The sequence below is a fragment of the Pinus tabuliformis genome, chromosome 9 (assembly GCF_031772625.1).
Source record: "Pinus tabuliformis cultivar Carrire ecotype Pingquan chromosome 9, CPIR1, whole genome shotgun sequence".
In the NCBI taxonomy this organism is placed as follows: Eukaryota; Viridiplantae; Streptophyta; class Pinopsida; order Pinales; family Pinaceae; genus Pinus; species Pinus tabuliformis.
In genome coordinates, this window is record NC_142307.1 from 580,486,257 (window position 1) to 580,505,406 (window position 19,150).

Genomic DNA, 19,150 nt, shown 5'->3' on the forward strand with positions numbered 1-19,150 from the left:
ATGTTGGTGGAACTGGGGAAGAGATTTGATTTCTTGGCTCATGATCCTCCTCGTAAGCATCCTCTTCCTAGATGACGGGTAAAGTCTAGTCATTAACTACCTTCCTATAACGCAATATAATATCATTGTAGTCCATAGAAGAAACAAAATAAATTGGATAAGTCGACAAATTAGTGTTATAGGTAGGTTGAGCTAATTCATTATCGAGAAATAATTAGAGGAGATCTACGAGGTAGTTGGGAGGATTGTAATTGCATTTGTTGTTGATGTTGGGTTGTGGGGTGTGGTTTAGGTACATATTGTTGAGGTTGATTTCCATAAGGTGTAGATCCCTTCCAACCCTATTGCCAAGGTTGACCTTGAATGTGGACTGGCTCCTTTTTCTTTTATGCTTACACTTCTTCCCCCCAACCAAGGAATGTATCTTTAGAAAATTCATATTCTTGTGACCCGATTGATAAATTAGGTTTCTTAATAGAAATTTTCATGGTGGCTTTCACTCTAACCTTCACGATGGAGAAGATTTGTGATAGGATAGTTTATTATAGCATCAACTGTGGATTCACCCCTAGAGGGGCTTCCTATGATATTGGATTTTATTTGCTCGATTTTAGGTTTGGTTTCAGTGGATCCTTGGGGATTACCTCTTCCTTTAGGTTTACCTACAAGTGTATCAGTATCATGCCTAGCTCCTATTACGTCACAAGATGGGCCTTGAGGATTTCCAATTCCTTGAGTCATGCATCCTAAGGTAACCTAATGTATAACACCTAAAAGTGTGATGAAACTACTAGTTCAAGTGTTTCCTGTTCTATACCCAGTATACAAATAAATAAATAACCTCTGCCCTTGGCACCTCCCCAACAACAACACTAAAAATGTCAATGCTCCTATATGATTTTCGTTTGGTTTAAGACACTTATACATTTCATCTTATCAACCAAGGAGTCATAGTTACTTTCAAGGCACCATGCATTTTTTGTCTAAGATACATGCTTTGTATTGATTTTCTAAAGGAAAGAGGTCACTTAGAAAGAATTCTAACTCTATCACTACAATTTGCCTATGAATTTGGAAAACAATAAAAACTCAACTTTAAATAAATCTTTATTCCACTTTTGCCAAATCAAAGAAATAACATAGCAAGGAATCAAATACTAACAATGCTTAGCAAGTGTTAATCTCAAACGGAGTCTATGGATACTTAAGGAATCGACACATATGCATGATTTATGAGGAAGTATTGCTCTATAACATCAATTATGTCAATCGTCTCTTACCAAAGAAACCAACGCTAATTACCATTGATCCATAAATTTTCGTGAATATTCAAATAGATAGTTCGTCACAATAGAGCAAATAAATCTATACTTAAAAATCTGAAAATCTACACTATTAGGGTTTATTCCTCTTTAGAATTATGGATCTATGGATTATTGTTTATTGTGTATGCTTGCAAATTAAAATTTGTGTATAAAATAGAGAACAACAAAATAAAAACTCGTGAAACCTCTTTTGACACAAGATATATCCTGGGAAACCCTTCCAGGAGAAAACCCAGCAGGAAGGCGAGGTTGCTCTGCATTATTTCTATGAATAGAAAAATACCTGCGAGTGCAAAGTAGTATGGCATGTGGTCCTTGGGATACTACAATTCACAAATCATCTCTATGTTCTCTCTCGCTATCTGTCTCAGCTACTCTACTTTTCTATGGAACAATTTCTCTTGAAAAGAATGGAACCCCTTTACTTCCTAGTGGCCTAGTTATAACATAGCCTGATAGCCTACTAGTGGTTAGGTTTGACTCCCTCAACTCTTAACCAGAGTTACAATATGGACTCTTCTAGAATCTTCTTCATCATAATCACGTGGATAGCCCCTTTTCCATGAATAATGAGTACTAACATGGCATCCTTTCGAATTATGGTGGTGAAAACAGGAAGTTCAACTTTTGAATGGCATAACTTTTGCATATGGACGTCGATTGAGATGATTCTTGTGTTGTTGGAAAGTATTTGTGTGTAGAATATGAGAAAAGGTTTTGTGCTAAAGTTGCAAAGTCTTACCCCCAACAAATGTTGTTCGATGCCTCAAAAGGCTCTCGAAAGGTTTCAAACCCAAATTTTTCAAATTGGGCCCTGCCAATAAAAATAGTCATGTGATCTGATTTCTCTAATTTTTCCACTTTGAAAGCATCAAGACGAATGAAAAACAATATAATGATCCAATCAAGATCAACTACAAAAATTAAAAATGTAATAAATCATAGTTACTAAATTAGAATATCATACAACATGTACGAAAATGAATATTCACAAAAAGGACGCACATACACACATAAAATGCCAATTGGGTACCTGTGGAGTGGGCCCTAACTTCCTCGAACCAAACTGCCTACTGGATGGAAAAAAAAGGAAATTATAACACTCTTCAAATTAGCAAAACTCGTTTATATTAACCAAATAGCCAAAAAAAATACATCTCTATGTCAAAGATATTCTCTACCCAAAAATGCTCTGCATACTACCCAGAAGAACTCTCAATACAACACGCGCATACACACAAAATGAGCTACAACCAATAACATGTTAAGAACAAATAAACAATAGTTCGAACCGTATTAAAATTCTACATATATTTTCCCCTAGCTCTACAACACATTTTACAATACAAACAACTCCAACTCACTGTCAAATCATTTCAACTTGCTACCAAAACCCATAATGTTCCAAATATATTTTTTGTCAAAAAATTACTTCAGAAATTTTCACCGTCAACTTAAAAAATATATTATGCAAATTAAAGCATAAAATTAATGGCAAATATGGAAATATATATATTCTGCAACTAAAGAATAGACAAGATAAAACATGCAGAAGAACTAAGCCTTATTTTATTAAATAAAGAGTATATATAATGTTGAAAATCGTTGAGAGAATGACCTCCCAAATATATATGTTACAACATTGAATTAGGCCACCAAAATAACTGAACTATTAAGCGTAACCTGTGAATTTTGGATGAATTCACCAAGGAGAGAGATGGGTACTTTCCCACGCTCACTGAATCACCCAAGGGTTTTCGTCATGGGGCTACCCCTGAAACTGGGAACTCCCGATTCTCCAAACTTTTCCACAAGAAAAATTATCAACTCCAAGATATCCCAAATGATCTCTTCCTCCTTTTAAAAACTCCATATATAGATTTCCAAGCCTCTAGAAGCATTTTATTTTATTATTTATTATTATTCTAGAAGCTCCTCACTTGACTTTATCCTAAGTGACTTTTTAATTTTATTTTACTTCACTTACGCTCCTCTATGTGTTCTCCACGTTGAATCATTAGTTTCTCATCTCATAGATATACTCCTTGGACAATCCATTGCTCATCATACTCCATCACACAAGGATGCACATCTGGATTGTTGTCAGCAACTCTACATGACTGCTCATGCTCCTCAAAGGTGTCTTCATAAGAACCCGTGGACTCAACTATAGAAGAAGAATCCTCATATGGAAAGTCAGAAGGAATCTCCACCTGCTCTACCCCTGTCATATCTTTGGTGTCACCCAAACATGAGTGCTTAGGCTCCCAAGGTTCCTTGTAGATAAAGAAAAGACCCTTCCTCCTTAACTCATTCTTACTGCATGGTCCACCAAAAAGAGAAGCTCCTCCTTGGTCAATTGTCTTCTTAACAGCTTAGCGTTCTACTCAACCAACATTTCAGCTAGTTCATAAGCAGCTATATGTTCCTTCCTCCAAATGGCCATGACTTAGACTGCAACCTCCTGCAAATGGCATCATGGCCTCCCATACATGAGGACAAAATGGACTGCATGTGTGCTTTGACCGTGTATGGATGATGTTTCTTAATGTTGAAGAAGTATTGGAACATTTGAAGAATCAAATCATCACATTCTAGATAAAGCATGATGTCATATGATCTGAATTTCTTTTTGGAAATAATACTGAGAGGGGGAGGGGGGGGGGGGTGAATCAGTATTATCAGATCAATAAAACTTTTTCATTTCCATACTTAGATACATATACGCTACTTCATTCAAGGGAACCTGCGTGTATACGCAACTGTGTCTAAAGCAACCAGCGTATATCCAAAATACTTATGATTCAGTTAATCCATTAAATGTTGATCTTTAGTTAGTGTATCAGAACTTCATTAACCATATGAACAGTAAGCAGGTGCAGTAAAACAGAATAGATCATCACACACAAGAAGCACACATGAACACCATGATATAAGGTGGAAACCCAATGTGGGTGAAAACCACCTGCTGCAATTCGTTTCTATCTTCCTTTAATAAGAAACTTCTTTTACAATGTACTGGTGCAGTCCTTTACCAGCACGCAGGCTACAACTTGCAGAAGGCTACAACCTTCTCTCGTTCTCCAAACTCTCCTGGAAGGGAGCTCCAACCCCCTTTGCTCTTGTACTAGCTAAGATACTAGTACGTAGGCGCCTGCCTACAATCTTCTCTCCTCCGGGTACCACGTTTCATACATTTTCAGACTGGATACTCCTGAAGCACAACACATAATCTGAAAGGCCACGTTTCATCCAATTTTCATACTGGACCCATAACTATCATTGAAGCTCAAAACAATCACTACTAGCATCATCAATTTCTGAATCACTGAAACACTGAAACCCTGTCAACAACACAGTCACCAGAACACAGAGCAGACACAGAACTCTGCAAAATCAATCAGACCCAACTGCAACTTCAAACATCAAACTTCAAAATGTATACGCTACTACGATGAATCAAACCCGCGTACATACGCGCTTTTTCCAAGGCCAACCCGCGTATAGATCTAAAAATATTTTCTTATAACTTTGCAGCTGTACCAGACATCAGTCATACTCATAACATTTATAGAACATCACATGCGTCAGTATGCAGATCTAGAATAAGCATAATCAACCATATAAAGATAGTTCATTTCAAACCATTTGATCCCGATCTCTCCTTAGATCTTGTTCTCCATCAACCAGTGAGATCCCTCCTTAGCTCAGATCAAGTAATGCATCATCAACCCATAACCTGCATACTGGATCTCATACTTCATTAGATATTCAAGACTTTCTAAAAATGCCTTTGCCTAATGATCTTCCTCTCATTTTATAGTCTTAGGCCTTGCTCAATACCACAGACCAAAACCATAATAAAACAATACCATCGACCCAATACTTGGGATCAACACTTATGGGTGCAATACCACGGACCAAAACCATAGGTCTAAATACCACGGACCCAAAAATAAGCTTTCCAACATGTACGCGTTTTTCCGTGCATGAAACTGTGTGTATACCCTACTTGGTATATAGTGAACCTGCGTATATGCGACTTGGTATATAGTGAACCTCCGTATACCTGTGTGTATACCCTACTTGGTATATAGCGAACCTGCGTATATGCGACTTGGTATATAGTGAACCTGCGTGTATACCCTACTTGGTATATAGTGAACCTGCGTATATACTCTTCTTTCTTCATTCTTTGTAGTCTGATCATCAATTCTTTGCTACTGACCTGCTGCACTATAATCTGTCATCAAGGACAACACTTGTATCATAATGCCAACAATCTCCCCCTTTGGACTTGATGGCAAAGCTAACTTGTCATTCTGAGAACTGTCATCTGATTCCTTTGAGCTATCATGCATCCCATGCATTCAGTCACATCTGATATCTCTTCTGAAGATTCATCTAGTTATAAATAAGTGAGATGTTCTTTTATGAGCGGGTTGCCATCAAGTACAACACATGCATCATAATGCCAACAATCTCCCCCTTTGGACTTGATGGCAACAACACCAAATCACTCTCCCCCTTTGACATCAAGGGCAAAGGGTAGACCAAGATATTTTCTTTCCTTAATAAACATTCCGCTATCCATACTCCCCCTGAGTATCTGCTGAAATCTCTGAATGAGCTCCCCCTTTGTATATGCCAGGGTGTACCAATCTGTCCATGCTCCCCCTGAGTACATGCTGAATCTCTACTCTGCTGAAGTGTGCTAATCATGCTCCCCCTGACTGTAGGCAAGATCTACAAAAGATGTTCTTCAAGAAGAACCATGACTTAAGCATCATAAAAGACCTTCATATCACCAAAAGACTCAATACATACATCCATCACCCAACCAAGTGGGGATACATTAGAAATTTACATATGACAACCAAGATCATTACATGTTCATCCCAGGCATAGTGGGGAAACCAGAATAGGCCGTTACATGACCTTGATAAAAAGAAGATATACATGACATAGAGACGAAATATCTAGAGCAAGACTATGAAAGTCATCAATAGACTAATATCAGCAGCATCTGTCAATCATCAGCAATCATGTTCTCCTTCTGCAGCCAATCCACTTGTCTCTATCAGACCCATATCAGACTCTTCTTACTGATTTCCTTCAAACCAACATATACGCGACTGTATCCACAGAAACAAGCGTATATACGCGGATATTACTCATAGAACTCGCGTACAACCACTTCCAGATCAGCAACCTGTAAATGTCCTGTAGAGTATAATTCATCAACCTATAACAAAGTATGTCTGCATCAATTCATCCTTTTGAGCAGAATTCTGCATATACAGACTCATTCACATTCTATCATATGTGAGAAACACCATAGCCATCCAGATCTGCATGAACCAAGTATCATCAATTGGGAATATCTGCATCAATCAACATATGTACGAAACAACCTATCATCATATAGGTAAGAACTCATCATCATCATGTCTCCAATAATGCAACTTTGAATAATCATCCATGTATCCAGCCAACAATCCTCATCCATATATGTGCCAAGAACAATAGGAATCCCTTATGGAGATCACCATGTAAGCATCGTATATGCACCATCTAAGAATCAATCCACAAATATGATCTGAACATCAACCATGTAACCACAAGAATCATATCATGGACAACTCATAACCACATCATAGCAAGATATATCATTTAGCCATATAGGCATCATCACCAAGGACTATTAACCATAATGCCAACAATGAAATATTAAAGGCATATGCTCCCCCTCAACCTGTGCCATCTGTTAGATCTGATCATGCATATATCAGCAATAAGCATCAAGACATCATCATCATCAAGTTAGGATCGAAACACTTCTAAACATCTTACAAGTATCAAAAACATTTCCACACATCCTCAGCAGACTGTGACTATTAACCAATAGAGCAAATAATGGACTGAATCATATCAGATCCTTTTTCTGAGCCTGTCCCCACAGCTTTTCCTCAGACTGACATATACGCGAATTTGCAGTGTCTAACTCGCGTATATACGCGACTTCCCTTTATGAAACTTGCGTATGAGATTCAGGACACTGAAGTTTTATACTTTCAACTCCCTCTGAGTCTGTTATGTCTATGCTATGTTGTGCTGTGCCACATCTTTCTGACTGTACTTCCTTCTTCTTCCATATCTTCAAGTGTGATGATGTTTTCTCCTTTTGGTGTGATGTCCGTACTTTGTTCCTGCATTCCTTTGCTATATGTCCAAGCTTGTTACATGCATAACATCTCACATGTTTCATATTCCTCTTGTAACAATCAGCAGCTTTGTGACCAAACATATTGCAAGAAAAACAATATCCATTGAAGTACCTGGAATGTGATGATCTTTCTGTGTGATGATCTTGAACCATCCTTCTTCTACATCTAGTTGCAACATGTCCAAGATTATGACATTCATAACATTCGATATTATTCATCTGAGTAAATGGCCGACCATAGTTAGGAGTAAGATATTTTCTTTGAAGAATCTCTTTCCTTGATTGTTGATGAGGTTGACCTCTCATCTCCTTGTTGATCATTTTGGATTTCTCTTTAGAGTTCCTTGCCTCACCTTGTGAACTAGATTCACCTTCAACAGATTCATGAAAACCAAGACCAGTCTTGATAGCAGGAGACCTTTGACTACTAAGAATATCATCCAAGGCTTTAGTACTATCTTGAAATCATAACAGTTTATCCTTTTCTTCTAATTTACCTTTCAAGATATTTACCTCAACTTGAAGTTGTTCTTCCTTTTCTAGACATTGCTTCTTCATGTCTTCTTCAGCTTTCCTTCCTTCTTCCAACTGATGCCTCAGTTTGAGAATCTCCTTTTCTTGTTCTTCATTCAGATCCTGCTACATTTGACGAATTCTGAAGGCACATTCCAGCTGAGATTTTAAGCTAATAACTTCATTTTCTTGTTTTTCAATAGCTTGGAGTAGATCTTTATTTTGCTTCTTTGATTCTTAAAGATCTTCCTTTAGCGAGCAGATCGTGGCTTCAAGACTTTCATAATAACTGGATCTATCTCTGAGTTTCTTGATGATTGTGTCTTTCTCATTGACTTCATTTCTTAATGATGTCACTTCATCCTGCAACTTTTGATATTTTTCCTTGAATAGCTTCCTTACCTTGTTACCTTCCTCACGTTGAGCCTTTAGTCTGTTAACAACTTCTTTGATGGCACCATCCTTTATGTTCAGTAGATCTTCTTGATCTCTGATTTTGTCAGTCAATCTTTTAAATTCTTCCTCTATTTGATATCTTTCTTGCTCACCCATAAGAGCACATTCAGTTGTTTCGCTATCACTTTCATCTTTTCCAAATGGATAGATAGCTGGAACATCAGAGGATAGCAAATTCATACCTGATATTTCATCTTCATTCTGAAATGATTCTGAATCTGATTCTGAATCTGAAGAGCTTCTTACACCTAATCCCCAATCGATTCTCCCACTGTCATATTTCTTCTGAGATGTCTTCTTCTTCTTAGGTGCTTTCTTCTTAAGCTTCTTTCCCATAGTTCCACGGATCTCCTTCAAGCGATCAAGCTTCTACCAAAGGACCTGCTCTGATACCAATTGTTGGAAATAATGCTGAGAGGGGGGGGGGGGTGAATCAGTATTATCAGATCAATAAAACTTTTTCATTTCCATACTTAGATACATATATGCTACTTCATTCAAGGGAACCCACGTGTATACGCAACTGTGTCTAAAGCAACTAGTGTATATCCAAAATACTTATGATTCAGTTAATCCATTAAATGTTGATCTATAGTTAGTGTATTAGAACTTCATTAACCATATGAACAGTAAGCAGGTGCAGTAAAACAGAACAGATCATCACACATAAGAAGCACACATGAACACCATGATATAAGGTGGAAACCCAATGTGGGTGAAAACCACCTGCTGCAATTCGTTTCTATCTTCCTTTAATAAGAAACTTCTTTTACAATGCACTGGTGCAGTCCTTTACCAGCACGCAGGCTACAACTTGCAGAAGGCTACAACCTTCTCTCGTTCTCCAGACTCTCCTAGAAGGGAGCTCCAACCCCCTTTGCTCTTGTACTAGCTAAGATACTAGTACGTAGGCGCCTGCCTACAATCTTCTCTCCTTCGGGTACCACGTTTCATACATTTTCAGACTGGATACTCTTGAAGCACAACACATAATCTGAAAGGCCACGTTTCATCCAATTTTCATACTGGACCCATAACTATCATTGAAGCTCAAAACAATCACTACTAGCATCATCAATTTCTGAATCACTGAAACATTGAAACCCTGTCAACAACACAGTAACCAGAACACAGAGCAGACACAGAACTCTGCAAAATCAATCAGACCCAACTGCAACTTCAAACATCAAACTTCAAAATGTATACGCTACTACGATGAATCAAACCCGCGTACATACGCGCTTTTTCCAAGGCCAACCCGCGTATAGATCTAAAAATATTTTCCTATAACTTTGTAGCTGTACCAGACATCAGTCATACTCATAACATTTATAGAACATCACATGCGTCAGTATGCAGATCTAGAAGAAGCATAATCAACCATATAAAGATAGTTCATTTCAAACCATTTGATCCCGATCTCTCCTTAGATCTTGTTCTCCATCAACCGGTGAGATCCCTCCTTAGCTCAGATCAAGCAATGCATCATCAACCCATAACCTGCATACTGGATCTCATACTTCATCAGATATTCAAGACTTTCTAAAAATGCCTTTGCCTAATGATCTTCCTCTCCTTTTATAGTCTTAGGCCTTGCTCAATACCACGGACCAAAACCATAATAAAACAATACCATCGACCCAATACTTGGGATCAACACTTATGGGTGCAATACCACGGACCAAAACCATAGGTCTAAATACCACGGACCCAAAAATAAGCTTTCCGACATGTACGCGTTTTTCCGTGCATGAAACTGTGTGTATACCATACTTGGTATATAGTGAACCTGCGTATACGCGACTTGGTATATAGTGAACCTCCATATACCTGTGTGTATACCCTACTTGGTATATAGCGAACCTGCGTATACGCAACTTGGTATATAGTGAACCTGCGTGTATACCCTACTTGGTATATAGTGAACCTGCGTATATACTCTTCTTTCTTCATTCTTTGTAGTCTGATCATCAATTCTTTGCTACTGACCTGCTGCACTATAATCTGTCATCAAGGACAACACTTGTATCATAATGCCAACAATCTCCCCCTTTGGACTTGATGGCAAAGCTAACTTGTCATACTGAGAACTGTCATCTGATTCCTTTGATCTATCCTGCATCCCATGCATTCAGTCACATCTGATATCTCTTCTGAAGATTCATCTAGTTATAAATAAGTGAGATGTTCTTCTATGAGCGGGTTGCCATCAAGTACAACACATGCATCATAATGCCAACATTTCTAAGATCTTGAACTTCTTCCCCAAGGTAGGACCCAAGGTTTTATCCAAGTCTTGGAAGCTTTCCACTATCAGCTGGAAAACTTCCCTCGTAATATCTTTATTGTAGGGAAGTATAGGTGAATTTATCCTTGTGACCTCATTGATAAAGACGATAACTATAAGTCTCACCCCCTCACAAGGGTGCTCCGAGAATATCTATTGTATCAAGGCAAACATCGTTGGCTTTAGAGCCCAATTTAGAATCCTCAAATTTGAATATACATGGAATGTGGACAGCCAAATAAGGTAAAGCATGAATGCATTTTTTATTAAAAATTGATACACATTTATAATACATGGAAGTGACCATTGGATTCCATATTCCAAGGTATCTTGGACTCCCTTTGACTATTTATCTTCCACACCATAACCCTTAGATGATTACGTGTCCAACATTCCCCCCCTTAATCCGAAGGGGTATGTATGAGTCCAAGAAAAGAGTTGTAATACAAAATGTGCAAAAATGCATGGCAACACTAGGCTGAATGTGCTCTCTGAAATGTTGGTATAAGGGGGGTGGTTTAAGGATGACCACCAACACTGGAATGCTTAGTGTAGTTCCTGGAACTCTTCCAAATCTAGCATGAAGCTGAGGTCTTCTGCTATAGGAAGTGTTCCTCATGTTTTGGAGAGGGAAACCTTCAACCTTGAAAGGGAGGTCTCACCCCACATGAAAAGGGAGAACCTCAACTAGAAAAGGGAGGTATCAACCTGTGATGGTTTAACGTTGATCATCAACCAAAGGCATGCTCGGGGGCATCTCTGTCTCTGGCTACAACTATGAATCTGGTATGGCAGGTTGTGGCTCAAGCTCACTTGATGTAGCTTTGAAGCTTGTAGATGACCATCACTTCCCCCCTTGTCAAATACAAGGTAAGAAGATGAAGAGATCTCAACTGCAAGACTTTTCAATATTCGAGAACAAATCATGTTGTATGAGCGAAATATCTTCTTGGTTGTTGAAGCCCATTGCCAAGAAGCGATCCATCCAAGATGAATCTTTGTTCTTGCAGGAGGCTTGTTTTTTGAACATATGTTTGAAGAATGAGTGGTTCTATGACAGTGCTCACATGGACGAAGATCAAAACAGTGATCTTTCATATGGCCAACTCGGTCACAGTGTTGGAATTTAACATTTTGTTGTTGTTGTTGTAGAAGAGGAGCAGAATCTGGAACATCTGAAGGTGAATTGTCATGAAGGAACCCGACACTTTGAAATTGAATGGGCTTGGAATAGTCTGGAATATGAAAGGAAACCTCCTTATCATATCCAAGTCCGGTTTTTTGCTTGTTATGGACAAGCTCTTCCCAAGGTCTGATGATTGGCTTGGGAAGTGCAGGTTGGATTTCCACACCTGTATTCAAATATGCTTCTGAAATGAACACTTGATCTGAATTAACCTCAACTTTACTGACTTGATGGCTTGTTGGCTGTTGATAGGATCTTGTTTCAAAGTCAAGTAGGGAATTGTTCTGAACAAAAACAAGTTCCGAAGGATATATTTTCTGTTGTAACTCCTCTTGTTGTAGCTGAGATTCAAGATGCAAAAAATCAATATGTTCATGTGCATTTTGTAGAGAGGTTTGAATATATGTGAGAGTGTCTTTGTTGACTTTAACTGTTCTTTCAGCAGTTGAAACAATTAGAATTCTCAATAACTCTAATAAATTTTCAATCTTAGCCATTTAAAAACTTCAAAAAAGGTCTATTGCAACTCCACCTTATGTTTCAAGAGTATTAGTTAATCCACTTTTCTTTGAGCACAAATCTTCAAGCACAGACCGAGGGCAGAAATGGGTGTTGGCAGGTCTATTTACACCATCAAATGAAACTATAACCCTTTGAGCAAAGTCTTGATAATTATCAACATTCGGTAACAATGAGAATAAGAGGTAACACCCAGATTATGGTTGCGGAGCACTATTCATACTAAGAGGTAAAAATATTCTTGTCACCACTGTCACTCACTCACAATGGTCTATTCAACTATTAATGCTTAGATTTTCATTATATTATTCAATATTCATACCCACTGCTACAATGAATATCAATAAAGTTACAAATAATAATACCTTACAGTTGCCAAGCTTGCGGCCTTCCTTAACACATCAACCTTCACATAATAGGTTGGAGCTTCATCTGTATTTGAACTCAGAATCCCTTTATTTCCCTCTGGATTTGAACTCATAATTTATTCAATCACCTGGCCATAATCAGTTTCAAATTTATTTAATCTCCTCACAATCGTTTTTGCTTGGCCAAGGATGGCAAATTTGGACATGGATATAGCATCCCTCCAATACAAAGAATTTTCAACAGCCCAAATAGCCAGCAGTGACCTCGGTTATGCCTATGAACTACAGTTGCAGGAGGCCCTTGCAACCTCCATGGGAACAACCCAATACCAGCACCATGAAACCGCTAAGAGCGCCTCCAATTCTGGTGGCAATTCAGGCTGCTCCGAGATGGGTGGCGATGACGAAGGGGAGATGACATTGTTATTGAGAATGCAGGCCCTCGAGTTCGAGAAATTCCAACAGGAGGTCACTGACCACAAGCAAGCAGAGGAAGAAATGCGGCATTTGTCTGAAGACATTTACAGAAAAAGACATGATGCTAAATTTGCCCGCGGCATTCAAGCAATGTCGGAGGATGAGTGGGAAGCCACTGGGGAAAACTATGAGAAACCCTTTGATGTCGAACGGATTAGTAAGGATGACAGATATTTTAAATTGTATTACAAAGGTATGATCAGCGCTGATAATTTGGACGGGATAGTCGTTACCAATAAAGCTATCGTTGTCTTCTAACTTCATATGCTCTAACACTCCATCGTCCCTTCAACTGAACACAACTCTGAGGGCAGATTATTCTAGCATATTGAAGCTACAGAAGCAATGGGAAGATTCATCACTCTTGCACCTTCGTTAAGAATATTTCTGCTTACTTTGATAGGCAAACAACAATCTTGATCTTTGTTATCTCTGTCAATCCGGGAACTGTTGCATGTTGCAACGCATTTCTCGGGACTTCAAACACCAGGAGCATCTCTTCAAGGAGGTAGTGGACCGAAGCCAACAGTGGTATGGGAGCAATGGTATTACCAATTCCGTTGCACATCGAGAATGCCAATAGACAGACATGCTCAACACATCTAGAGAAATCCATAACCAGCAATCACAAAACGCAGTTCGAGACTATGCCCACTCGCTCAGAAACGCTCTTCCAAATAACTTCCATTGGTTTGCAGGAGCAGAGAAAATGATAGTTATAGGGCAGAGATCATAGCTAGAATTTAGTTGAGAAAACATTCATGAAATGCAGAATTGATGGCAGGACTGGCATGCATAGAGAAGCCACAAAACAAGTGGCTCAAATATGAGCAGGGTAGGATATCGCCTGCTCTGATACCATGTTAGATATACATGGAATGTGGACAGCCAAATAAGGTAAAGCGTGAATTCATTTTCTATTAACAAATGATACACATTTATAATACATCGAAGTGACCATTGGATTCCATATTCCAAGGTCTCTTGGACTCCCTTTGACTATTTATCTTCCACACCATAACCCTTAGAGGATTAGGTGTCCAACAGGCTTACCTTGGAAAGTTGTGAGTCTAATTTCTCCAGATTAAGGAGAGTTTTTGCAGTCACCTTCATGTTCTTCAAATTTTATCCAAGTGCAAAGAGTCAATTCCCTACCTCTAGTTCTTTCTGCAAATCCCTTATCTGCTCCAGTTGTAGGATAGCATGTACCCCCTTTGAAAAGGGCATGTTGTTTGGTTTTGTTATTTGGCCCAAGGAATCATTATGGCCCCAAAAACCAATTGCTGCTAAGTTATTCATGGTATTTGCTAAGGCCTTCTCCCAATCATCCATAGTGACAAAACTCTACTTATGACAAATACATCAAGTTGGCAATTGGTTGACACTGATAACTCCTCTTGATTATGAAAAATACAAGCTTAGCGATGACCCCTGACCTCACAAATTTACAAGGTTTCATATGCAATATCTTTATCACAAACACTTCACTCTCATGAACCCAGCAAATATTAAACATTTTCTTTGAAAAAACTTAACAAACAGTTAGCAAGTAGTACTTTTGTCAAACATTTTCCAGAGAAAGTGGAAACACTTGCAACATAAATAAATATGAGAGGAAAATTCTTGAGATAATTACAATGCTCAAATGAGTTCGAGGAATCTTGCACAACTCCAGCAATATCGTAGTCTCACTCGGTTTTAAGAAATGATAAAATTTGTCTCAAGAAGTAACTCTACCCTCAAGTAGAACTCGACCTCAACAGAGAATCTCGGTCCAATAGATAAATTCAGGTTTCAACAAATAAATTTGGCTCCGACAAACAAATTCAGCGCCAATAGATAAATTTGGCTCCAACAAATAAACATGGCCCGAATAGATAAATCTAGGTCTGGTAATTAAACTAGGCTCCAACAAATAAATTGTGCAAATAAACTCAACCTAACAAATAAACTCGACCCCGATAGATAAATCTGGCTCGTATAAATAAACTAAGCCCAATCAAATAAACGCAGCCCCAAGAGATAAATCTGGCTCTGTTAAAAAAAATAATGATAAATGGAACAATAATATGGCCTCAGCAAATAAATTTCTTCAGAAAAGATTCAGAAGTAATTTTTCCAAAATGTTAATAAATTCTAGCAAAAATTGAATAGTCGATGAAACACATTTTTTATTAGAAAATGTCACAACAGGAAACCCATCCAAATTTATTAATAACAGTTAGGAAATAAATTGAATTGTTGCAAAATAATTCAACCTAACAAGAGAAATTCAGCCTGGCAAGATAAATTCAGCTCAACAAAACAATTTCAACCCAGAAAGATAAATTCGACCCAGCAAGATAAATTCAGCATAGAAAAACTAAATTCATCTTCGCAAGATAAATTTGGCCCAATAAGAGAAATTTGGCACAACAAGATGAATTCGTCCCGACAAAAATAATTTCGGCTTTGCAAGAGAAATTTGGCACAACAAGATAAATCTGAGCCAACAAAATAATTTCAGCGCAACCAAATGGCCCAAATAATTAATTCGCACTGCCCAGAAATTACATTGTTGTTGTTGAAGATGAATTGGTGTTTCTACCCTCAATATTGCTTCAAAAATTCTGAAAATTTAATCTGAGGCTCCTCACTCCAAACACATACACACTCAAAAAAAGTTTGGCTTAACTCCAAGCCAAGATCAAGCCCGCCAAGTGGTGTTATTTACCCGGTTTACCCATAAAATGTAGTGTTGAAGGAATGTTGATTTCCAGCTTGAATAGTGCCCAAAAATTCTAAAATTTTAACCATGGACTCCTTTCATAAAACCCAGAAAAATCTTGGGTAGATTCCAGTTGCCCCTGAAAACCCTAATTTAGTGTGAATTTCCCAATCTACCCAGCTCTGCACACTGCTCCAAATAAGATAAATTTGTACCACGATGCTCCAATTCATCAATCCTGCAAATTCACAGAAAAATCACCAGCTCAAATGAGATAAATCTCTTGCAAAACCTTTAGCAAATAGATTAAGAAATTTAACCCATGAGCTTGGCTCTATTCTTTAGAAACAATATGGCAATATGGAAAACTTTGATTTTAACCCACAACTGGCCAAAATCATGCTCTGGTACTACAGTAATATTCCAAGTATAATTTTTGCAGAAAATTTGCGTCAAAAATTTTCACTGTCAACTTAACAAACATATTATGCAAATTAAACCATAAAATTAACAGCGAATATATATATATATATATATATATATATATATATATATTACAAATGAATAATAGACAAGATAAAACATGCAAAAGAACTCAACCTTATTTTACTAAATAATGAGTACATATAATGTTGAAAATGGCTAAGAGAATGGAGAGAGATGGGTACTCTCTCACTCTCACTGAATCACCCAAGGGTTTCAGTCCTAGGGCTACCACTGAAGTTGGGAATTCCCGGTTCTCCAAACCTCTCCACAAGAAAAATTCTCAACTCTAAGTTATCCCAAATGATCTCTTCCTCCTTTTAAAGACTCCATAGATAGATCTTCAAGCCTCTAGAAACATCTTATTTTATTATTTATTATTACTCTAGAAGTTCCTCCCTTGACTTTATCTTAAGTGACTTTTTAATTTTATTTTATTTCATTTAAGTCATTTTTGGATTTTCTCCTCCAATTAATTATTTTTCCCCTTTTTAGTTAAATGACTAATTAAAGTCACTTTTAATTTAGGAAAATGGTATATCATCCACCATACTCTCTCTGGCCATTGGAAGTCACTTCTCAGCATCTCATCCTGTAAATCTTCTCGTTCCTATTCTGACGAGCTATTACACTGAGGCATTCCATCAAATGATCCTCCTGGAATGCCACCTCAAATGTAATTAATTTAGGCCTAGTAAAAACCTTTTTTTTTAAGTTATCGAAAAGCAACGAAACAAAAGACGAGTTGTGTAGATGATGAAATATGCTAAGCAAATGCCATCAGATCCCACAAAAACTCCCAAAAACCCTTCTAAAACCTCTAATGATGTAATCATGCTCTTGCACCCTGGCCATCACATACCCCGAAAACTCATCATAACTGTACTATAAAAGAAAATGAAAATGAAAATAAAAACATGACAAACCCACTTGTGCTCGTACGAGAGATTTCAACCATATTTCTGCTATAACTCAGATTATTGGATTCTCCTTGTGGGTTAACGTCCAAATAGGGAACAAAATCTAAAATTAATGTTTAAGATGGTTGGATATAATCCAAGATTTTTGGTTTTGTCCAAAATTAATTGGAAAGGTTCCCCAAGGTGGTTCAAAGCATCGCAATTTACATGTTTCTTCATTAATTTATTGCCAAACTATTAATTTGATTTGGAGCTTCATTTATTTACAAATGCTATATGATCTACTTCTTTAATATATATATATATAAACTCTAAAATAACTATTATATATAACAAAGTAGTTGGAGAACAGTAATTAACAAGCCAAATATCAATTAATTCACCATTTTATGGTCATTGGAGTCTTTATCATTGGGAAAAAATGAAATTTGTTGGGTTGGAAATATACCAAATGGGAGGCCCCTTCATATGGCTTCTGTGAGTTTAAAAGTTGGCTATGATATAGCAAATGTTCCCGAAAACCTATATGTGAGGTGTCTTGAGCTTATAGAACTTGGGAAAAAAATCTCACTTACATGCCTATCAAGTATCACTTAATGCTATTATGGGTTCCTTCTTTCGTTTTTCACATAACAGAGAAACTAGCATGTTAGCAAAGACTAAATTGCCATGTCATGATAAGCTTTAGAGATGTAGATTGTGTAGGTGGTATAGCAAATTTTAATGCACATGTGACTAATCATATAACTTTATTGGGAAAATTTGAGGTTTTAACCTTTTATACTATAAGTTGTAGTTCAAATCTGGTATAATTGTTAAACATTCGAGTAAGCCATGGATGGGGTACCATGGATCTTAATTGCCTGTTTGTTGGGATTGTTTATAAAGCCATGGATGGGTTACCATAGATCTTAATTCCCTGTTTGTTGGGATTGTTTATAAGTTAAGCGTATACATAATTACCTAGATCCTTTCTCACTTCATAGCCCCAACTCAAGGGCGGCAATCAAACAATGAGTAAGCTCAATTTCATGTGTTGATGAGTATTTATATGGTGTTTATATATTACATATAATTTATGGAACATTATGTGCACATTGCATCTCACCAAATTAATGATATGTTTTTGGGTTCAAGTTCAGTAAATATTTAGTTTATCTATAAATTTTATTGACACCTATTTAAAGATCATCGAGCCATCAATACTAGGTGAAAAAGAGGATGAGATTATTTCTCTACTTCATAAGGATATCACGATAGATGTTGACACAAATCTAAATGAAGGTGAAATTTTGCATAGAAAATGAGTTATCGAGTACAACTTGACTCTATTAGATAAATCTATAAGCATCATTTCCATGTGCCAAGAAAATTACTCACTATAGAGTTGACTATTATCAATTTCTACACTATGGCAATCATAGTTGCATCAAGCTCTTAGAAAATCCAGTGTTTCATGACAAGTCAAAACATAGAGATCAAGGCCCAATTCGTCGAGGACTATATACATAAAGGCACAATGAGGCTGCAATATGTGCCTATAGATAAGCATGTTGTGAACATCCTCACAAAGGCTTTGATGAAAGGCAAGTTTGTATTCTTCATGAACAAGTTGGGGGGGTTGAAAAGCCCCTTCCTTGCTAAAAAGGAGTGTTAAAATTGTAGCTCAGATAAGTGTCTCTG

At 37.4% G+C, this 19,150-nt stretch overlaps 1 protein-coding gene across 1 annotated transcript; it reads left to right on the forward strand.

The window, feature by feature from the left end:
* Positions 1-13,069: 13,069 nt before the first annotated feature.
* LOC149149886 (uncharacterized) lies at positions 13,070-13,615 on the forward strand. Its single transcript, XM_089442612.1, has one exon. It carries the CDS (start codon positions 13,070-13,072, stop codon positions 13,613-13,615), a length of 546 nt encoding a protein of 181 aa, XP_089298738.1.
* The last annotated feature ends 5,535 nt before the right edge of the window (positions 13,616-19,150 follow it).

Excerpts from the sequence above, each read along its gene's own strand:
- LOC149149886 (XM_089442612.1), top strand. The coding sequence starts at position 13,070 with ATGGCAAATTTGGACATGGATATAGCATCCCTCCAATACAAAGAATTT.